At 41.4% G+C, this 23,912-nt stretch overlaps 3 protein-coding genes across 3 annotated transcripts; 2 read left to right on the forward strand and 1 right to left on the reverse strand.

The window, feature by feature from the left end:
- Positions 1-1,876: 1,876 nt before the first annotated feature.
- On the forward strand, positions 1,877-10,302 carry LOC308085229 (trace amine-associated receptor 3-like; the record flags this gene model as incomplete). Its single annotated transcript, XM_080428309.1, is given in 4 exon segments — positions 1,877-2,055; positions 2,353-2,387; positions 2,390-2,829; positions 10,264-10,302. Coding segments are annotated over 4 exon segments (693 nt in total).
- Positions 10,303-10,407: 105 nt separating this feature from the next.
- On the reverse strand, positions 10,408-13,758 carry LOC308085230 (olfactory receptor 1L8-like; the record flags this gene model as incomplete). Its single annotated transcript, XM_080428310.1, is given in 6 exon segments — positions 10,408-10,445; positions 11,029-11,051; positions 11,053-11,068; positions 11,071-11,168; positions 13,267-13,586; positions 13,669-13,758. Coding segments are annotated over 6 exon segments (585 nt in total).
- Positions 13,759-16,489: 2,731 nt separating this feature from the next.
- LOC308085231 (trace amine-associated receptor 6-like) lies at positions 16,490-17,767 on the forward strand (the record flags this gene model as incomplete). Its single annotated transcript, XM_080428311.1, has 2 exons — positions 16,490-16,665; positions 16,954-17,767. The coding sequence occupies 2 exons, from the start codon at positions 16,490-16,492 to the stop codon at positions 17,765-17,767; spliced, it is 990 nt and encodes a 329-aa protein (XP_080284437.1).
- Between the last annotated feature and the right edge of the window lie 6,145 nt (positions 17,768-23,912).

Genomic DNA, 23,912 nt, shown 5'->3' on the forward strand with positions numbered 1-23,912 from the left:
AGTTACTTTCCACCACTGAAAAATAGATGCAGATAGCATTTATTATAGCATCTAGGCTGCTAGTTTTAAATAGGAGACATTATCTGATGATAAAGGGGAAGCAGCTAAGATATTCATTGACAATAATACGTTCAATAAAATTACTTTAAAATAGTGAAGAGATGCCTGATAGGAGTGATGTGTTTCAAAGTTATTGTTACTCTTTCTTATATGTAATATTTGTTCATTGTGGTGCATGCATGCAATTAGCAACTAGGATTAACACAGGCCAAGTATAAATACACATTTTACCTCGAGTTGAAAGATGACGTTTAGCGTTGATAAAAAAGTTGTTTTTTCTCTGACGCAGATCAGTGTGTGAGTGGGCGTCTACAAGGCTCTGTTGGGCGTGAAGTGTTCCACATGGGACCCACCCATTGACCCGCCCCCGCTTTGTGACGCTTTGGTCACATGTCTGGTCTGAACCAATAGCGTATGACATCCGACAGTGTTTACTGTATAAATTAAAGCCACACAGCCGAAGAATTGGCTTCATTTTCGGTCTGTAGAAAGCATGGGAGTGGCTTTGTCCATTCATTTTATACAGTCTATGGTATGGACTAGTAATATTTTGTATGTATAGCTCTGTACCCATGCGAAGCAATGCAAACACCTAAATAACCACCAATAAAGTGGTCCCGATAAATGTTCACCGATAAAGGGGGGTCTGCACATTATGCAGACTTTGGGAGCACAACAGCGACTAAAACCGCACACTTTTGGAGAGGAGCACTGCTAAACGTTGTGGGTGTCAATAAACGCTCTGTGCGGGCATGGCGCCAGGATGAATTGACTGAGGGGGCAGTTGAAAATGGCGAGGGGGCATATTTAATATAGTGAAACAATATCTCTCTCTCTCTCTCTCTCTCTCTCTCTCTCGTTGACCAAATCTTGTTTTTAGTTTTCTTTCAGTGAGCCAAAACTCAACACTCCACATGAGTCAAACGAACTATTATACACCGGAAAACAGACACTGCCCTCAGCCCTCTAAGACAACATGGGAAACAGGCATGTCTGACGCCTCAGCATGCAAGATGCAAGTGTTGGCTCGACATGTCTGAAGCGTGTGTGACCGGGCCCTCAAGCTTCTCCCAGGCTTGGATGCAGGCTGTGTGATTGCAAATGAGGCCTATGTCTCCCAAACTCTGCTGCCGCTCCACCCTCCAATCACCATTGAGCACTGAAAACAGAATGATACAAATAAAAAACTGCGGCCCTAACACCTATAGCGTCCCTATTCTGGGCATGCCATAATAGGCAGACATTTCACGAATATAGCAGATCTACAATCTCACAGCTTGTAGCTTTTAGCTCTGCTATTTTGGTCAAGAGAATTTTGTTGTAGAGGGAAAAGATTTGTTAAGGATAGACCGCTGGGGGACCCTGGTCAATAGGGTTTAAGTGGTTATGGTCCCTGTCCACATGTCCCATGGTATTGGTATTAGAAAAAAAGAAATAGAAAAAAGAAAATCTCAGTTCACGTCAATTATTTTCCTCCCCCCAGAGTTTAGCTCTGGACAATCACACAGACCTCACAGACAGATTCACAGACAGACCCATTTCTATACGGCTCGCTGTCTAGAAATGAGAGGAGGTAAACTTAGAAGAGAGGAACCAAACAAGACGAGAAGGAAGCAAGAGAGGAGTGAGGACAGAAGGAGGAGGGGGGTGATGAGTGATGAAACAGAGATAGGGACGCTGGGGAAGAAGAGAGACTCCAGAGAATGAGGGCGAAGGAGAAAGACAACAGTATGGGCGATAAAAAGCTGTGTCAGAGACCTTTAGCCAGAGAGCTGTCCAGACCTCGGCAGCTTCTCTCCTCCTCGTCTCTCTGATGATGGAGATTCTGGAAGGAGACACGATCTGCTTTCCACAACTCCCCAACACCTCCTGCAGGAGGCTGGAACGTCCCTACTATGAGGAAGTCTCCCTGTTCATTCTGATGCAAAGTCAAACCCTCTCTCTGCTCACCGTGAATCTCAACCTACTGGTCATCATCTCCATCTCACACTTCAGGTGGGGTTATCATTCTCAGTACAGCCCATATTATTCTGTTGACTTTTGTACACAAATGCTATGCTTTATTTTATGTTAACCACACAGACCCTATTTATCTATTTACTTATTCTGGGGTGACTGTTCTGCAAAAATAACCGATATTCAAGCTTGTAGATCGGCTATATTTGGCAAAGAGATTTGGTGTGAAGGGGGAAATAGGATCAAGCCCTGTGGGACTCCAGTCAACTATATGGTTTAAGTGGTTAATTAACAATATGAAACATACTTAAAATATATATTCTTATCCTTTTCCAGTCAGCTCCACACCCCAACCAACTTTCTCCTCCTGTCCCTGCTGTTTCAGATTTTCTTATAGGCCTTGTGGTGATGCCAGTTGAAGCAATCCGCCTCATAACCACCTGCTGGTTTCTTGGTGACTTCATGTGTGATCAGTTTACCTTATTTGTCCTTATAATTATCTCCTCCTCAGTAGGAACCATGGTGCTCATAGCGGTCGACCGTTACGTGGCTATTTGTGAACCTTTGCAGTACACTAACAAAATCACACAAAAAAGAGTTAAAATCACTTTGTGTCTCTGCCGGGTCTGCTCTGTTTCCTACAGCGTTGTGATAATGACAAAGGGGTTGAGTCATTCAGGTAACTGTTATGGAGAGTGTATTATGGTTGTTTCCCAAGTTGTAGGAGTTATCGATGTTGTTATAACTTTCATTTGTCCAGTGACTGTCATCATAGTTCTGTATGGTAGAGTGTTTGTGGTGGCTGTGTCTCAGGTACGGGCCACGAAGTCTCAGTCATTTAGAGCCGTTCGGTTCGGTACCGCAAACAAATCAGAGCCAAAACGTTTGTCTGTTCACACCTATTTTGACCTGCCTAGAATACGGACAATGGGGTTGTGGTTAAATAGGAAATTCTACACTCACTTGATAATTATGATATTTTTTCAATATGCAAATTCCAATCCATATAGCAAACCCAAGTCATATATATTGTTTTGTTATGACATTCCACACACATATTCTGTGTCCATTCATAGTTGATAGATGTACGTTTATATTTACTGGTAACAGATTATACTTTTTACGTATTTATTCATATATTATACATTATTTTAACTAAATATGTCAACGATCTGTACACATCTGTAGTAGGCATGAGTGTGTAAATTTCAATATTGGTGGTATTATTAATAATCAAATTAATAACCATAAATTTGGAATTATGTGTATTTAAAATTAAGAGTCAAACATTTAACGAGGCACCATGAAAATCAACTTATGACTAAACACAAGCTTAATTTGTATTTAACCTTAACTTTAAACCACCAATAAAATAATGAAAGATTATAAAATAATCACTTATTATTTTATTTCAATAAATCTACAAGATCTGAAGGGGAAAACGCTTCCTCTAGATGAGGGGGTTAGGTCTCCCGAAGTTTGGGAGCCTTTGAGTTGTCAAAGTAGTCTAAGTGAAAGTGGAGAGGGGAGGTCACACACAGCGCTTATATACGTTGCGTGTTAACAGTAACATGAAGCTGTTGCAACACATGTGTTGTTGTTTTGAAGCAAAGTGGTCCAGAGAGATGTCCATCTTGGGAAGATGAAGTCATGCACTCGTGCATTGCTCATGGCTTAAATTACACATATTCTGCAAATGTCGTGTTTATTTTATTTACACCGTTATTATAAACCATTGAATCCAGTGCAGTAAACTACGATGAATATGATGCAAATAGTATATGTCATAATTACAATCAAAATCATGATTAATGAATTGGAATGATTACATGAATGAAACATTCAAACATTATGACATGAGTGGTGACATGAATGGTTACTTGTCAATAAGTCAGAGTGTTATCTGTGGGATGATGACATAATCCAATAAAGGGGAACAGTATTATAATCCAAGAATCCTGATCCATTCTGGATTGAGTCTGTAGGGTTCCAGTGAGTCTGGTTTGGAGACAAACATCTGAAAATAGAATGTACCAAGTTTCTCAAACCTTGCAAAGCGAGTTCTCAATCACACTTAAAGTCAAACCTTGCGTTAGTGAAATGAGATGCAACTGTCATCTGTATCCATGGTCCAGGTTCTGTGGAACATTCCTGAGGGTCAATAGGTCAGTTTTGTGCAGCCAAGGCTCCAATGACATTAGATTGAGCCATCAGTATGTGACAGAGAGAAGGGCACAAATGTGTCCATTTGTTCATCCAATATTGTAGGTGTGGAAACTGTATAAACAGTAATTGTGCTTCTATATCGAACGATAGTTATTACGCATCTCATGCATTTTCTTAAATGTTATATTACAAACAAATGACTTTAAAGTTGTGTGCTATGGGTATCCAGTATAACAGTTTATTTTTAAAACTTATGTTGCTATATCAGTGATCATATTTTGTTCCAGGGACTCCAGAAGCAAAGATTTGAGTTAAAACTGTATATATAAAGATTTTCTCCAAAATAGCAGATCTACAAGCTCATAGCGTGCGCTATGAACTTGTAGATATGCTATTTTTTAATAGCCAAAGAAATCTTAAAATGACACAGATGCGTTCCCAATCTTAAAGGGTTAAGAAAGACTTGTGTCTCTCTGCACTCACAAGGTTAGGGGTCCAGAGGATATTGAGATGATGGGGCCAGTGAGAAGAGGACGGCGTGTGAGAATAGAGCCCTGTAACTCACACGAATAATAGCTATTAATATTACTAGATGTTTTGTTATTGTGCATGCACACGCATGCACACACACACACACACACACACACACACACACACACACACACACACACACACACACACACACACACACACACACACACACACACACACACGTTAATTAATAGAGGCTCCCCACAGTCATGGCTGTATGTGTTAGTCAATTAAGGAGCAGGAGAATAATGAAGATTAGAAAACTGATCAATCAATTAATGTTATATTGTAATAATTCGCTTCAGGTCTCGCTATGGGAGAGCGCCCTCTAGCGCGCGAACACAGAAGCATGATCTTGATACATGTCCAGACAAGTGACCCCCTGGCTGGTTCTGATTCGTTCCCCTGGATATCTAACATATACAAACTCATAGCACAGCACTGAGTGCCACGCTACAAGCTTGTATATCTGCTATTTTTTTTTAAATCATGAAAATATGTGCAATTTGGCCGATTCTACAAATGTCTAACAGTTTATTTTTAAAACTTATGTTGCTATATCAGTGATCATATTTTGTTCCAGGGACTCCAGAAGCAAAGATTTGAGTTAAAACTGTATATATAAAGATTTTCTCCAAAATAGCAGATCTACAAACTCATAGCGTGCGCTATGAACTTGTAGATATGCTATTTTTTAATAGCCAAAGAAATCTGAAAATGACACAGATGCGAACACACGGACGGACACACCGTCCGTGTGTCCGTCCGTCCGTCCGTCCTGTCCGTCCGTTAGCAGCTAATCTCTGGCACCGTTGGCCCGGCCGCTGCGAAACTGTGCACACCCACTCCCTGGATGCCAACTCAAATTTTTGAGATTGGCCTGTTATGGCGCCACCAGGAGGCCGATATGTGCATAACACATTTATTGATACTACTCCTACAGATTTTGTCCAAACATCACACAAATTGGTACACAGTATCTCTATAGTCATGTGATCAACACAGATTTATCCGATTTCCCATATCCATTCTGATTGCCTAAGATTGGCTTCCAAAGTTTGCAGGATTGGTCCGTTTTGAACAAAATGCCTCAAATCATGAACGTAGCTTGCGATTTCCGTGAAATTTCACACGCACATTTCTATTAGGTCAAGGAAAAAATGCCACCCTTTTCACATTGGCCTGTTATAGCGCCACCAGCAGGTCTAATTTTGCAAAACACATTTTTGGAACAAAATGCCTCAAATCATGAATGCAGTGTCCGATTGCAGTGAAAAGCCCTTGAACAAATGACACCCTTTTCACATTGGCCTATTATAGCACCACCAGGAGGCCACAATAACGTACCTGACCTGGCGCAGACCTGTGCTCCGAGGAGCACTTTTTCTAGTTTATATATTGTTTTACTTATGCTGCTATAGTCAGTGTTTCTCAAACTTTTTCATGTCAAGGACCCTCCAAAATGATATGTATTTGGCCGCGGACCGCCCCTCTCAAAATATGTTGTTCAGGGACCCCAACAGAAGCAAAGATTTTAGTTAAAACTGTATTTGCACACATTTTCACGATTGTTTTGAGAAAAAGAAATAGCAGATATACAAGCTCGTAGCGCGGCACTCGGCGCCGCGCTATGAGCTTGTATATCTGCTATTTTTTAATAGCCAAAGAAATCTGTAGTGACACAGACGCGTTCCCGGATTGAATGCGTTAAGAGGTTTGTATTGTATCCTAATGTCATTTTATAATGCGTTTTGTTTGCTTGATTTTTTGTGTAAAGCATGTATTGTGTAAAGGCGTTATAAGCTTGTAGATCTGCTATTTTCACAACTGTTGTGCGACACTCTTGTATGATGAAGTAGTGCATTAATTCAACAAAACATCAAAAGTTGAAATATGGAGATACGTTGTTGCAATGTACTATACAAATTAACTTGCCTTCATTTTGATGCTGAGCAACAATCAGATTGCGAATGATTGGAGAGAGATCTTACCTGCTTTTACTCATCATGAGATGTTTCTTGTGAGACAGCTTGGTAAAAAAAAATAGTAAATAACAAATGATACCCCAACTCACTGGCACGCTGGTGCCGGGAGAACAACCTCTCTCTTAACGTCGACAAGACCAAAGAACTGATCGTGGACTTCAGGAGGCCGCGGAGAGACCATGCGCCCATCCTCACCGACGGTGCTGCAGTGGAAAGGGTCAGCGAGTTCAAGTTCCTCGGAGTACACATCGAGGAGGACCTCAAATGGGAGACGCACACCACACACGTGAGGAAAAAGGCTCAGCAGCGACTGTACTGGCTCCGCCGCCTGAAGAAGCTCGGAGTAGGACATCGCATCCTCAGGCTGTATTACAACAGTTCTGTTGAAGGCATCCTAACAGGCTGTGTCACGGCCTGGTACGGGAACTGCACTGCCCGAGAAAAGATCAGCCTACAGCGAGTAGTGCGATCGGCAGAGCGGATAATGGGAATCGAGCTCCCAGCGCTCCAGGAACTGTACAAAAAGCGGTGCGTGGTCAAAGCCAAGCGCATCATCAAGGACAAGCACCACCCAAGTCACAGACTGTTCAAACCCCTACAACGACCGCGACCGGGCAAGGGGCTCTACCGCAGTATCAAGAGTTCCACCACCAGGTCCTGGTGTAGTTTTAATCCGGCTGCTGTCAGGATGCTGAAGGAGGCATAAGCCTCAGCAGCCTGACAGCAGGCGGTGCAAAACCTTTCTGGCTCTTCCTGAACACACCTGTGGATTATACCAGGGACAATGACTTGGACTTAATAGCTCCCCCTCGGACACACCTGTGGACTACACCAGGTACAAATGACTATTTTGCTGCACTCCCTCATGGAGCTACTTGCGGATTATACTAGGGTCAGTCCACCCTAGGTGGACACGCACTGACCTTTTGCACCTTAATCCCATGTATAACGCACTGACTTTTTTTGTCTTTTTGTTGTGCTCTTTTTTCTCTAAGCACCTTAACGTCCATATGTATATCATGCACAGTATAAGTATAACATGCACAGTATACATACATTGCTGCTATGCTCAGGCACCTTAGTTTTTTATTATCTCAGGTACTTTGTAAATATGTAGATAACTTGTCTGGCCTTCTGTTGCTCTCTTGTTTTGATCTCCTTCCCACTTGCCCCCCCCCCCTCTTCTTCTCCCCCCCCCCCCCCCCCTCTTCTTTCTATGGAAATTAACGTTGCGATGGGAACGATGTACAAAAACGAATTTCACCCACTTCTTTACCTTGTAAACCTGTGATGTGACAATAAAACTGATTCTGATTCTGATTCTGAACCCCATACATTTTCACTAACCCAGCTGATGTAGAACTTGGAAATGGATACAGGTCCACTGGGCACCTCAAATTTGGCAGTGCTTTTTTCCCCAAAATGTCAAAATAAATGAATAAATAAATACAAATTATGCTTTGGAAAATGGTTGGAAGTAATACACGATTTGAACATGCACTCAACTCTGTCGCTGTCTCATCAGCAGCTGAATCAGCCCGGCAAACCTCCAAGAACACCAATGGGTCCATGTTTGAGATTTCAAAATGTTTACTGTGTTTTACCGAAGACAAACTGAAACTACATCTCTGCTTACAAGGTTCGGTGTGAAAACAGCAATGCATAGATATTTGGTATATATAAAAAATAATAAAAGCATATACTTTTAAGTATTTTTAAAAGTATGTACTTTTGAATACTTAAGTGTATTTAAAAGCAATGACTTTTGTACTTTCACCAGGAGTATCTACTTTTACTCAAATACTGGGGTCGAGTTTCTTCAGGACGTACGAAGCATGTAGTTACTCGTTCCCATCAGCAGAGGGGGCTGTTACTGTGGATTGTTCCATGACATTTCTTAAATTCAGTTACTTTTTTTTTTTTTTATGTTTTACCTGTATCATCATTCTGATCATACGCTATCTATGCTATAACAATGCATGTACCTTATTTTTTGTATTTCCGTATGGACAATAAAAACAATATACGTTTTACCATTTTGTTTAGATGTTTTTACTTATCCTTATATGTGCTGCACGTATTCTTGAAGGGGCAGTGCACATAATGTGTATTTCCTCTGAACACCGTACAATACTTTATAATCCATAAACAATGGTGTAAAACAAGGTAGAAAATATATTTTTTTCGGCCACTGACTGTCCACCACTGCAAGTTTGAATAATTTGACCAGGCTGATCATGTGAATTTACGCTACCGGGATGGTTTACCAGGCTAGTTGAAAATAGGATCACACTTTTTGATTGCCTGCGAGTTTGGCCTTTCTTCCTACTCCTGCATAAACCAGAGAAGAGTACATCAGATGAAACATGTAAAGTACATTATGAATGATCAACTTTAAGCTCTATTTCAAATATAGCAATCTGGGAACCCATTGGCAAAAAAAGGGGGGGGGGGGGGGGGTTGAGGAGCTGAATCTGTTTTGAGAGGTTACATGTGTGAGAGGTAGGACCTTAGGACCTGGGAGCTTAGAGCAGGCTGCACCAGCAGCCTATATATCAGGGATGGGCAACTTTGAAATTGTCAAAGTAATTTGGAAAATTAAGTAAACATTTGAAAAGAATTATGGTTTAATGTAATTATGTCTGAGTGGAATACACTCCTCTCATTCTTTTAGTATTTGCTATATCTGTTGTAGACTCCTTGGCTCCTGAACATTTGCATTTCTTTTGTTACTATGCTAGTTTGTGGTTGGGTTGCAGGAGAAAAGGTGTTGGCTAGGTATGTCTGTATACAGAAGGGGTTTCCTTTGATGAGTGGGGTATTTAAGCCTGAGTCAGTCAGTGTGTCCTTTGAGTTCAAACTGGCTGGTCATTCCGATTCTGTGCTGTGATGCTTTGATTGTAAGTTTGTAACTCCATTTGATATCAAAATATATCACAAATTCTTCTAAAACTGTGAATTTGTCTGTGCCTTATTTTGTCTATTCTGTTTGACTGAGTTCCCATTCAGATTCTGCTTTGACAAAATCACAAAGAAAAACTAAGTAATCTAAACATATCCGAAATGGTGAACTATTGCCTTCAGCTGTTCCAAACATGCAACTTTCCATGAACCATTTTAATTACAACAGTCCACCAGTAGAGCGCGCTCTCGTTTATTTTAATGGAAGCCTTATTAATTATAATATATAACATTTTTGTATATTTTTAAGCCAAGGTTACAGCAATACTCTGAAAGGCATACTCAGGAATGTGAATTTCTGATTAGCAGTACAGCTGTAGTTGATATAAGCATTACTAAATGCTAAATAAAAACAAAGTTACAACGTATAATAATTGTTAATATCCCTTAATAACACATATGTGACTATTATGGGCTTTTTGAGTAATGGGGTACTACTGGCGAGAGTGCCGATAAACAATGCGGCCCCCCAGAGTGAGTGTGGAAATTTAGTGGCCCTCACCATCTACAAAGTTGCCCACCCCTATATGGTAAGAGGAGCTCTCGTGAGAGCAGAGAGAGTCGCGTTTGTTCTCGCCCGTCGTGTGTGGTGTTCCTTGTGTAGCGTCGCTCGCCGGTGGCCAGCACCGTGCCTGCAAACTGACTACAGAGGTATGTTATAGGTATGTTGCATTTCAGGTTATGCTTCATTTGTATGTTTTATTAATTGTTTTAGTACTTTTTGAAGCCATTACTTACTGAATGATTACTACACTTCTAGAATCTCTGGTGGCGCTGTGTAGCAGACTTGTGTGGGAGCCAGAAACCACACATATGTGTATTAACAGAGTCTGAGGTAGGAGTTAACTTATATATTCATGGTGTTTTGAAAGCATAGAGACTGAATGTACAGAACAAAATGGGGAAACACTGCCACTCAGTGGACCTTTTTGTAAACCACACATACAAAAGCAGTCTAAAAATTTAGCATTAAAACAGAACCCATGGCATCACAAAGGTAGATAAACAACCATCAATCAACTAAGATGAACACCTACAACTGTAAGTAAATATCAAAAACCCTTTGGTTGGTGGTCATTTACAAGCACCTCTTGTGTCATTAAGGAAAATATGATAGGATTGAGCAGAGATGGTATGATGTGTGTTAAAGAGGAGTGTAGGATATATTGGATAAAATAATTGGAAAAAAGTAAACATTAATTGATTGATCAGTTTTCTAATCTTGAGGCCTTCATTATTCTCCTGCTCCTTAATTGACTAACAACAGGTGAGGTTTTTATAGCATTGAAACACTCCTCTCCTGTTGCAATCTTGGTTAGTGCTATGACAATACAAATATATGTCATCACTATCAGTATAATAGGAATACATATAATTATGATGAAACATACATGCCATTATGTTATTAAAGACAAGTCATTACAGGCAAGTGTATATGTGGGTTTGTGATCACAGAAGAAGCTCTTAATCACCAGAGAGCCACAAAAAGACAGGCGATCTAAGGTGACTCTCCATCAAACAGACTCGTTCAGACTATTTCAGACTACTTCAGACTGCAACAGACTGGTATTTGGTTGGCAAAAGTTGGCATTTAGTCTGTCAGCCGACGTGCCCATTGAAATGCTAATGCGTTATAACTTCCAGCCCAATGTGGGAACCCATCGACAAATAAAAAGGAAAAACAGCGCCCTCTGCTGTTCTTGAGAGATTACTTTCAGCCTAACCTGCCAGCGTTGCCAGGTCTGCTTATTATAAGCGACTTTGGGCTTGTTTCCCTGCAAAGTCACTTGTAAATATAGGGATGTTCCCAGCGTTTTTTCTTCACTGACGTGCAGTGGTGTAAAGTAACTAGTACATTTACTCAAGTACTGTACTTAAGTACAATTTTGAGGTACTTTTACTTTACTGGAGTATTTCCAATTGTCTATACTTTTACTCCACAACAATTATTTGAAATGTTTAGTTACTAGTTACTTTGCAGATATAAATCATTATAAAACATACATTAACCACTTTAGCCCTATATTATACCTATAAGCTATTTGATAATAGCAGATCTACAAGCTCACAACGTGTTGCTATGCATGCGTTCTGAGCTTGTAGATCTGCTATTTTCAAACATTTTAGTACTTTTACTTTTGGTACTTTAGGTACATTTTTATACCAATACTTTAGTACTTTTACGTAAATGTTGAATTCCGGACTTTTACTTGTAACAGACTCAGAGTACATCTATTGCATTGATACTTTTACTCAAGTAAAACATTTGAGTACTTTTTCCATCACTGCTGACGTGTAAACAAAATTTTTGAAAACGAAAACGGTTATTCGAATAATAAAAAATAAATACATTAATTAATTTATTGAAATTAACACCCAGAAAATAGCCAAAACTGAGCACATTTCGATCTATAAGGCCAAATCTAATTTGAAAAAAACATATTAAGAGTATATGAAAGCCAATTAAAATGTTTATACTATTGGAATCTTACACACCTGCTCCCAATAAATTACATCACCACAGCGCAAAAGTAGGTCAAATCAATCAATCTCTCTCTCTGGGAGCGACAACGAGAAACAGTGAATGTAGGTTTTCATAGACATGGTCGCTTGTTTCTCTCACATAATCTGGCAACACCGACAGCCCTCGCGGTGTTGTTGTCACTTCTTCTCTGCAACATGGCTACTCCCAGTCGGGCCCCAGTCGGCCAAATAACTGAACATGTTCGGTCGGCTCTGGGTCGGCCGAAAAGGTCCCGACGGACTACCCGACGGACCCCTAACCGACTGGACGACTATATCGAACGCTTCCCGACGGCAAGTTGGCCCAAAGTCGGTCTGGTGGAGAGTGGGCTTAAAGCTAATAGTGGATGCTACTATGCTGACCAAGAAACCCCACACAAATATCAGTATGGCAGCAATGGTCTGTTGGTCACAATCGCATGGTACCTTAGAGGGAAGGAAATTGCAACAAATCTGTCACCTCATCATCAGAATCAGCTGCAAAGTAGTGTATATTTGTCTGTTTTCTTAAATGTCATCATGATTTGAGTGCGTGGGGATCTCATTTTAAATAAGCCATTGTTAATGAGCGATCCAGTTTAGAGGACCTTGTATTGTGAATTGTACTCTTTTCTAAATAAGGTATTCAATCAATCAGCTTTATTGTCACATCACAGGTTTACAGAAGTAAATAAGTGGGTGAAATTCGTTTTCGTGCATAGTTCCCATCGTATCGTTATTTCAATAGAAAAAATAAGGGGAAGAAGAAAAGGGGGGAGGGGCAAGTGGGAAAGGAGATCAAACAAGAGAACAAAAAACCCAAACAAGTTATCTACATATTTACACAATATTACCTGATATAAGATATAAAGGTGCGTGAGCATAGCAGTCGATGTATACTGTGCATGATATACTTATGGACGTTAGTTAAGGTGCTAGAAAAAACACAATAAAAAGACAAAAGTCAGTGCGTTGTACATGGGATTAAGGTGCAAAATGTCAGTGCGTGTCGACCGCATAATCCACATAAGGTAGACTGACACTGGTATATCCACAAGTAGGTACAAGGAAGAGCAAAGGTCCGAGACCAGCCTGACAGCACCACCTGTCATCAGTCTGATGGCAGCCAGGTGAAAACTGTTCCAGAACCTGGCAGTGCTGCTCTTGATACTGCAGGCCCGTAGGAGTTTGGACAGTTTGTGACTTGGGTGATGCTTGTCCTGCCATCACTACGAGTGTCCAAGACTGCAAACTTGTAAAAAACAAAACAAAGAACATATAACTTAAGCTGGCATCATAAACAATGTATCTCCTGTCAAACAGGAACGTGTCTAGGAGCTTTTGTGTAAGAGCTGTGCTCTCATACAAATCTGTCAAAGCCAGATTGAAGACGATCACGTATTTAGCCGCTTGGAGGGTCTTGACCTGGAAGATGACCAAGAGGAGGAGGGCATTTCCAAAAAGAGTTGCAGCATAAACAAAACACGCAGCAACACAAGTAATTAACATGAGGAATGTTGGAGAATCCACTGAGGTAGAACTTGGCAGGGCGAACAAATGTGGCATTGATGGTAAGTGATTGCTGCTCGTGGCCCATCACAACCTGCTGTTTACTTATAATAAATAATACATAGGACACAGAAGGAAGATACAATAAACATGAACATTGTTGTACATTGACACAAGAACATCATTGTACATTGTCCTATTTTATTGTCAAAGTCGTTTTTCTAACTCCCCTCAGCCCTATAAGTGTTTAAATGTATCATTATGTTAAAATGATGTGTTTGCACTGGTACAGAGGCTTCACTTTTTTTTTTTTTGCCTCAGCGGCGGTGTGACTATCCTGGCATTTGGTTTTGTTCGGGAGGGCCCAGACCTCCCCCACCCTTGATTTCTTAACAACTTAAACCTTAAACTTATACTAAATTAATACTTTAGTGACCGGTGTCCCCCTGGGGCATTATAATTGGTCCTCTATACCGAATCTCTTTGCCGAGAATAGACTATGTACAAGTTCACAATGCATCCCTTTTTTAGATTAGGAGAAGGCAGAATGTGCAAGGCTGTGAAGGCTTTGTCAACTGAACCCCCCATGGGGAACAATTAGGGAGGTTGGTAAATACAGGATCAAGTAAGATGGCTGTCCTAAGAGACACAGAGGTTGTGTATCTGTTGAAGTGTGGCCATGGAAACTCCTCTGGGGGTCGGCTCACAGGAGGGTAGACAGACCTGTTTTTTACATCGGAAACTGTCGGTCAAAAAGTTTAGACTACACTGTAACATCAGGAGTGTCAAAAAGTGTGAAAATATATATATATAAAATGAATATAATTAAATTAAATAAATAAGAAATTGCTGCTACTCTACGCATTCTAATGCTTATTGTTATTGTTCAAATTGCACATGCACACGCAAACACAGACGCACGCACACACGCGCACACAAACTAATTTGTACTTATCTTTGCTTATTACAAAATGTAACAAAAATGGTGACTGTGTGCGTGCGTGCGTAGGTGCGTGCGTGCGTGCGTGCGTGCGTGCGGGTTGTTTGCAAGTGTATGCAGGGATTTGCATACAGGGACTGAAGCAGGGAGGAATTCAATCTATTCCCTATTTATTTTAAAGGTCTCTGTGGGAACATCTAAACATGTCTAATATACCATTACCCAGGGAGCTAATGAGGCTCCTCATTAATTCAATGATCATAATATGTAATTAATAGAGGCTCCCCACAGTCATGGCTGTATGTGTTAGTCAATTGAGGAGCAGGAGAATAATGAAGGCCTCAAGATTAGAAAACTGATCAATCAATTCATGTTTTCTGTTAGCATTTTTTCCCTGTGATACAGAGGTTGTCCAAGCTTGAAATCAATGTGTACGGTGCACAATGCACAACCGGTTTATCGGTAGTTAAGGTGGGCAGTCTGGCCACATCCCCGGGTATGGACTAGAAATATGTTGTCTTTATAGCTCTGTACCCATGCAAAGCAATGCAAACACCTAAATAACCACCGATAAAGTGGTCCCGATAAAGTGGTCACCAATAAAGGGAGGATATGCACACTATGCAGACTTTGGGAGCAGAACAGCGACTAAAACCACACACTTTGTTAGAGGAGCACTGCTCATTTAATCCTCCATGCAGCAACGGTTGATTGGGCTAAAGGTTGTGGGTTTCTGTGCGGGCATGGCGCCAGGATGATATGACTGAGGGGGCAGTTGAAAATGGTGAGGGGGCATATTTAATATAGTAAAACAATATGGTGTCATTCTGCTATTCATTGATTTAAGAACCTTAAAGGCTTAATAACAGACACAAGTTATTTCACAGTGAAGAAGCCATAAGCCTGCGTTTCCTCGTTGATTTAAATAATCTTACACAGAACCGTACAGGACACCACCACAGGCCACGCAATTCTCTCTCTCTCTCTCTCTCTCTCTCTCTCTCTCTCTCTCTCTCTCTCACTCTCACTTTCACTCTCTCTCTCTCTCTCTCTCTCTCTCTCTCTCTCTCTCTCTCTCTCTCTCTCTCTCTCTCTCTCTCTCACTTTCACTCTCACTCTCTCTCTCTCTTGTTGACCAAAGATTGTTTTTAGTTTTCTTTCAGTGAGCCAACACTCTAACACTCCACATGAGTCAAACGCACTATACAAACTGCATGTCTGACGCCTCAGCATGCAAGATGCAAGTGTTGGCTTGACACGTCTGATGCGTGTGTGACCGGGCCCTCAAGCTTCTCCCAGGTTTGGATGCAGGCTGTCTGATTGCCAATGAGGCCCATGTCTCCCAAACTCTGCTGCCGCTCCACCCTCCAATCACCACTGAGCACTGAAAACATAGAGGTACAAACACAAAAACTACGGCCCTAACACCTATAGCGTCCCTATTCTGGGCATGCTATAATAGGCATACATTTGCCGAAAATAGCAGATCTACAATCTCACAACTTGTAGCTTGTAGATCTGCTATTTTGGTGAAGAGATTTGTTGTAGAGGGATAAAATGAGTTAAGGATAGACCGCTGGGGTCAAAAGGGTTTAAGTGGTTATGGTCCCTGTCCACATGTCCCATGGTATACGTCCTTAGAAAAAAAAGGGGGGAAAAAAAGAAAATCTCAGTTCATATCAATTATTAGCAAGTGAGGAGTGAGGACAGGAGGAGGAGGGGTTGATGAGTGATGAAACAGAGAGAGGGACGTTGGGGAAGAGGGACTCCAGAGAATGAGGGCGAAGGACAACATTATGGATGATAAAAAGCTGTGACAGAGACCTTTAGCCAGAGAGCTGTCCAGACCTCGGCAGCTTCTCTCCTCCTCGTCTCTCTGATGATGGAGATTCTGGAAGGAGACGCACTCTGCTTTCCACAATTCCCCAACACCTCCTGCAGGAGGCTGGAACGTCCCTACTATGAGGAAGTCTCCCTGTTCATTCTGATGCAAACCCTCTCTCTGCTCACCGTGAAACTCAACCTACTGGTCATCATCTCCATCTCACACTTCAGGTGGGGTAATCATTCTCAGCAGAGCCCATGTTATGCTTTTGACTTTGGTGTAATGTACCTCTGCTTAATTGTATGTTAACCACACAGACTTATTTATTATTTTACTTATTCTGGGGTGACTATTCTGCAAAAATAACCGATATACAAGCTTGTAGATCGGCTATTTTTTAAAGAGATTTGGTGTTAAGGGAAAAATAGGATCAAGCCCTGGGGGACTCCAGTCAACTGGTTGAAGTGGTTAATTAACAATATGAAACATACTTAAAAAATATTCCTATCCGTTTCCAGGCAGCTCCACACCCCGACCAACTTTCTCCTCCTCTCCCTGGCTGTCTCAGACCTCCTCGTAGGTCTGCTGGTGATGCCAGTTGAAGCAATCCGCGTCATAACCGCCTGCTGGTTTCTTGGTGACTTCATGTGTGATCAGTTTGTCTTAATTTTCCTTATACTTATTTCCTCCTCAGTAGGAACCATGGTGCTCATAGCAGTCGACCGTTACGTGGCTATTTGCGAACCTTTGCAGTACACCAACAAAATCACTAAAAGAAGAGTGATTATCACTGTGTGTCTCTGCTGGGTCTGCTCTATTTCCTACAACGTTGTGATAATGAATAAGGGGTTGAGTCATTCAGGCAGAGACAACTGTTATGGACAGTGTAATGTGGTGGTCGTTATCTACGTTGTATTAGTTATCGATGTTGTTATAACTTTCATCTGTCCAGTGACTGTCATCATAGTTCTGTATGGTATGGTGTTTGTGGTGGCTGTGTCTCAGGCACGGGCCATAAAGTCTCACTCATTTAGAGTAGTTCGGTTCGGTGTCGCAAACAAATCAGAGCTAAAAGCAGCAAGGACTCTCGGTACGGTCATAGCTGTGTTCCTATTATGCATCTGTCTGACTTACATTCCCCTTGTTTTAGGCAAGGGTAATGACACAGTGTTTGTTATGCCTGTTTTCCTTTGGGTGATATATCTTAACTCCTGTGTGAATCCTCTCATCTATGCCTTTGTCTACCCCTGGTTTAGAAAAGCCATTAAACTCATTGTTACACTTCAGATACTGAAGCCTGGTTCCTGTGAGATCAACATACTGTCGAGTTAAACGATGGAGAGGTCAAAATGATACAATATCTGTACACATTTAAAACCTATATTTTGCTGTATTTCAAATAGTGAAATAACCAATTTTAGAAAAATGTTTGTCTGTTCACACCTATTTTGACCTTCCCAGAATACGAACACTGGGGCTGTGGTTAAATAGGAAATTGTAAACTCATTTGATAAGTATGATATTGTTTCAATATAATAATCCCAATCAATGTAGCAAACCAAAGTTATATTGTTTTGTTGATAACGACTTAATAACGACACAAGTTATTTCACAGTGAAGAAGCTATGATGATTTAAATAACCTTACACAGAACCATACAGGACACACCACATGCCACGCAATCTTCTCTCTCTCCCTCTCTCTCTCTCTCTCTCTCTCTCTCTCTCTCTCTCTCTCTCTCTCTCTCTCTCTCTCTCTCTCTCTCTCTCTCTCTCTCGTTGACCAAATCTTGTTTTTAGTTTTCTTTCAGTGAGCCAACACTCAACACTCCACATGAGTCAAACGAACTATACACACCGGAAAACCGGCACTACCCTCAGCCCTGCAAGACAACATGGGAAACGGGCATGTCTGATGCCTCAGCATGCAAGATGCAAGTGTTGGCTCGACACGTCTGAAGCGTATGTGACCGGGCCCTCGAGCTTGGATGCAGACTGTCTAATTGCCAATGAGGCCCATGTCTCCCAAACTCTGCTGCTGCTCAGAATACGGACACTGGGGTTGTGGTTAAATAGGAAATATAGCAAACCAAAGTTATATATATCGTTTTTTGCTATGACATTCCAGGACACATACTCTGTGTCTATGTGCACTCATAGTTGATAGATTTACGTTCATATTTACTGGTAACAGATTATACTTTATACGTATATTTATTCATATAATATAATTATTTTAACCTAAATATGTATGCCAACGATCTGTACACATCTCATGCATATTTTTAAATGGTATATTACAAACAAATGACTTTAAAGTTTTGAGCTATGGGTATCCATTTCTGCATTGTTTTATATTTGTGGAAAAAAGTGCATAAAGTACAGTCCGTCATGGGATTGTCAAAAATGATCTACAGTAAGATATTGTAACATATTTTAGGTTTTAAACTTGCTTCGCCATCAAAGTGTACTGCATTTTACCCTAAATAATCAAGTGGGAAAGGCCTGGGATTATAACCTACCTTAACAACTTTTCATTCCAGCCAATACGTGACTATAATTATGATCAGCTTTATGATTCTAAATTGTATATTCCATATCCTCTGTCCCAGGAGAGGTACAATATTGTACAGGTAATGTAATACTATGAGTAATGCAGTAGCATTACTCATAGTATTACCTTACCTGTATTATAACTTTTAAAATGTCCTCTTTTATTACTGTATATTTTATTTTGCATTATGTTGGACATTACTATTATCATTAGAATAAGGAGTCTTGAATACTCCTAAGAGACTGGACTGGAGGTTTCTTTAAGAAGATATTGTATATCAGTGATTGTACAATGCTGAGGTAACTGAAACTTGCTCTGATATTCCCTTCGCTGTATAAGCTAGAGTTTCGTCAAGTCAAAAAACATCTATGGATGATTAGTATTGTCTTTAGTTACCTGTGCCTGTGATGCCTCTCTGGGCATTTCTTTTCTAGGTCTGATGCTTTGTTAAATGTGTGATGTGATTTCTGTTTCATATGTGTGTATGTGCATGTGTGTATGTGCATGTAACACACATTACATGCACATGATTACATAATGGATGAATATGGAAATAAAAGTCAAGTGCCCAAAAAAATAAGAAGAGAATTATGTGTTTTATTTATTTTCTATGTTGTTTATATGCTCATAAGTGATGCATACTTTTCATTGGTTCAGTATTTATACAACCCACTGACACATTTAACCACTTTAACTTTCACTTATTTCCTCCTTTTCTTTAATAGCAAAAAACGCTACTTAGCTTGTAGATCTGCAATTTTTGCTGCTTTTGTGTGACACTGTAGTACGACGAAGTAGGGCATTAATTCACGAAAATACATACAAAGTTGAAATATGGAGATACAAGGTTTCTGCCCGAAAGCAATGAGGCTCTACAGAGGTAAAGGAGCCAAGGGCTCAGGCTATAAGCCTGGAGATTGTGACAGAATAGGAGATTGGGAGATTGTGAATGAGGGATCAATATTTTAGAAATAGTTCATCTTTTAGGCTACTAAAGGGGGACAACGCCCGTCGCAAGTTGATAATGTAATTTGTCCATGTGTGGTCCAGCCCTATGGAATGTATGGAATGCATGTGCTATAACTAAAAACTTTTTTTTGGTTAACACATGCATTCGACATGGAGATATGTTAGGTGTTTTTAATTTTTGTTATAGAGGGCAATTATAATGTATAAAGGCATATAAGGCTTATTAGCCAGGGATCCTTTCAATTCCACTGTCCTCATATCACACAAATACCAATACCAAGTTGGGGTCTAAGTGGTCCATAATAAAACTAAATAAAATAATGGGAAAAAAGAGAAGAATAAATAAATACAATCTTCTCGTTCCTACACTACTGAATGCATGGTCAGGGACCACGTGCAATACCTTCACAAAGCACCAGTGGTCCACAGACCACCAGTTGAAAACTAGATCTCTCTAGATACAGGAGAGTAGTGTGTGCAGGAAGAAGCAGCTGTCATTTAAGAAGCATTTGGTTTGTTCAGGCTGGAGGCTGAGGCCTCTAGAACAGTGTTTCTTAACCTGTGGGGGGGGCTCCCCACATGATTTTTTTTTTTTTGGGGGGTTTGTAACCCATTTTTTCACCCAGTGCCAATTGCCTAATCCTGGGTGCTACTCTCCCTCTGCCAGCCTAGGGAGAGCCCAAAACTGAGCTCATGCCTCCTTCAATGCATGAGGAGTGAGCAGGTCGCTTCTTATCACCTGACAGGGGGGAGTTTCCCCGGTAGGACGTAGCATGTGGAAGGAGCATGTTGTTCCAACCAGTTCCAATACCCCCACACCTCTGCCCCTATCCAATACACCCCAAACACCTACACAGTACATCAAATAGTACCCCCCACACCCCTATATCCAATACACCCCAAACACCTACAGTACATCCAATAGTACCCCCCCACACCCCTATATCCAATACACCCCAAACACCTACATCCAATAGTACCCCCCACACCCCTACATCCAATACCAGGGGAAGCAGTATAGAGGCAGTATAGAGACCAGGATTACTGCACTTTTTTTGTGTGGGTACCCACTACCCACCCTAGGGGACACAGGGAGAACATGCAAACTCCACACAGAAAGGCCCTTTCACCAACCCCACCTAGGGTATGGGCACTGATGACACGGAGGAGAGAACACGTCGCCAGCGTAAAATGACAATTTGATGACTTTAATGAATTTAAGAACTTTTTAATAGCTAAAAAAGAAGAAGAAAATATAAAGACCATTACTGCATGAAAAGTCATCAACAAACTATTTAGTTGAACGAGATCCATCGCATACATCCACACCCCTATATCCAGTACCCACACAGGTTCCCAGTTCGATCCCGGGCTCCCCCAGAGTTAGTGTCGAGGGGAGAGAAGAGAGTGGAGGAGAGGAGAGGAGAGGAGAGGAGAGGAGAGGAGAGGAGAGGAGAGGAGAGGAGAGGAGAGGAGAGGAGAGGAGAGGAGAGGAGAGGAGAGGAGAGGAGAGGAGAACGGGAGGAGAGGAGGGGAGAGGAGAGGAGAGGAGAGGAGAGGAGAGGAGAAATTATTAGATGAAATTATATTATATTATAAGGTTTAAATTCAAAGTAAAGTTCTTCTCATGGACCATTATTGTGACTGGCCTACTGCAACTGAACAAACATTTAATAAACTAAATAAATTATTATAAAGTAAACTAAGTCAAAGAATGTTTTTCCCTTGCTAGCATTTACTTTCTTAACGGTTACATCAGTATGTTTAAACTGTAATGCAAAGGTGACAATTCATCATCTCTCATCAGAGGCCTAATTATCCAGATAGCACAGCTCAAGGGAATGTTAACTTGTTTTGGCTCAAGTGAAAATAAGCAAGTTTTTATCACATGATTAATGCTTCTAACTACCTATTACCATTATTATATTTTCAAAAATATCAAAAATGGCAAATTTACATGGTGTAGCCAACATGAAATTTCATCTAAATCACTTGCTGCTTCCAGACACCTGACATCTTTGCTTTAACCAACTTGCCAATGTCAGGGACCAGTTATTTCCATAACACTGCACTACGTTCGTGTGTGTGTGTGTGTGTGTGTGTGTGTGTGTGTGTGTGTGTGTGTGTGTGTGTGTGTGTGTGTGTGTGTGTGTGTGTGTGTGTGTGTGTGTGTGTGTGTGTGTGTGTGTGTGTGTGTGTGTGTGTGTGCGTGCGTGCGTGAGACAGACAGACAGACAGACAGACAGACAGACAGACAGACAGACAGACAGACAGACAGACAGACAGACAGACAGACAGACAGACAGACAGACAGACAGACAGACAGACAGACAGACAGACAGACAGACAGACAGTCAGACAGACAGTCAGACAGAGAGAGAGAGAGAGAGAGAGATAAGTCCGTGCTAGGCTGACTCCTGTGTGAGGATCAAAGAGTATAGCCATTACTACTCGACTAGTAGTTGAGTAGACTGTTAACGAGCCAATCAGCCAGAACATTCCACAGCTGGGGAGAGACAATGCTTCTCTACAGCGGGCCATCAGAGGTAGGCTACTCGCTGCAGCCTAGTAGCAGCGAGTGGGGGAGGGGCGGAGCGTCCTCACAGCTGCTTGGACGCACAGCAAGGCAATGCAAACTGCGACTCTATGTCTGTTAGATGTAGTATCAATTTACTATTTTTAAAAGTATTTCGCGGGCCGCCATAGACCTTTCCGCGGACCGCAAAACGCCCGTGGGCCACCACTTTGACAACGCTGGTTTAGCCTATTAACCCCTACACACTGTACGACATTTGACCCGAATTGTCTGTCGGGGAGCTTTTTTGGTGATCGCCGCCAAAACCACCGATCTCAGTCAAGATCGGGCGTACCTCTGCGAGGTGTTGATCGTGCAGTGTGTAAGGTACTCCGAGAAGAAACAACCCGATAAAGTGTGGTCGGCGAGGGGTTCCCGACAAGTTATAGATTTCAAACATGTTGGATATTTGGGACTGTCGGACCCGATCTAGAGTCACGCTACAGCCAATGAGAGCATATTAAAGTCACGCTCCGTGGCTAGTCCTCCCACATAGAACCGCAATATTACCGTCCAGACCTGTATTACCGTAAGTTAAACATTATAAAACAGATTGAGAGAGTGAGCGAGCCTGCTCGACGATGTTTGAGAGGAATAGGGCTTGAATAAGTTGTATGATTAAGCTCACCAAAAATTAAATTAAATTAATTAAATTAAGTTGTATGATTACTCACCAAAAATAAGAGATTATCAAGCGATGCTGTCATTCTAACATTGACCATTACTGTGTCAAAAGTAATCAACAAACTATACTTTAAAAACTGGTCAAACATTGGCCAAATTGGCCACAACGCCTCGCAACGCGCAGGCGTTATGAGCTTGTAGATCAGCTACAAGTAGTCAAACTAAATGCCTCAATTCCCACAATTCCAAGTGCTTGTCAATGTTGGGGATCCCCAGTTAAAATATGATTATTTTGGGGGTTTGCGGACTGAAAAGTTTGAGAACCACAGCTCTAGAGTCTATATGTTTACACAGAGAGGAGAGGAGAGGAGAGGAGAGGGGGAACAGAAGAGAGGGGACAGAAGAGAGGAGAGGAGAGGAGAGGAGAGGAGAGGAGAGGAGAGGAGAGGAGAGGAGAGGAGAGGAGAGGAGAGGAGAGGAGAGGAGAGGGGAGGGGAGGGGAGGGGAGGGGAGGGTGGGAGAGTGGAGGAGGGGAGGGGAGAGTGGGAGAGTGGAGGTGGGGAGGGGAGGGTGGGAGAGTGGAGGAGAGTGGAGGAGAGGAGAGGAGAGGAGAGGAGAGGAGAGGAGAGGAGGGTCCCTATAGATCCAATACCCCCACCACACCTTTTCATGTTAAGTTCTTTGTGTTATTGCTAATGTTATAAATAATTATGCGGTTTAACTCAAGTTTTACCCTTGTTATTGTCTGTAACATTT

The sequence above is a fragment of the Gymnoscopelus braueri genome, assembly GCF_963280865.1.
Source record: "Gymnoscopelus braueri genome assembly, chromosome: 5".
NCBI classification, from domain to species: Eukaryota; Metazoa; Chordata; class Actinopteri; order Myctophiformes; family Myctophidae; genus Gymnoscopelus; species Gymnoscopelus braueri.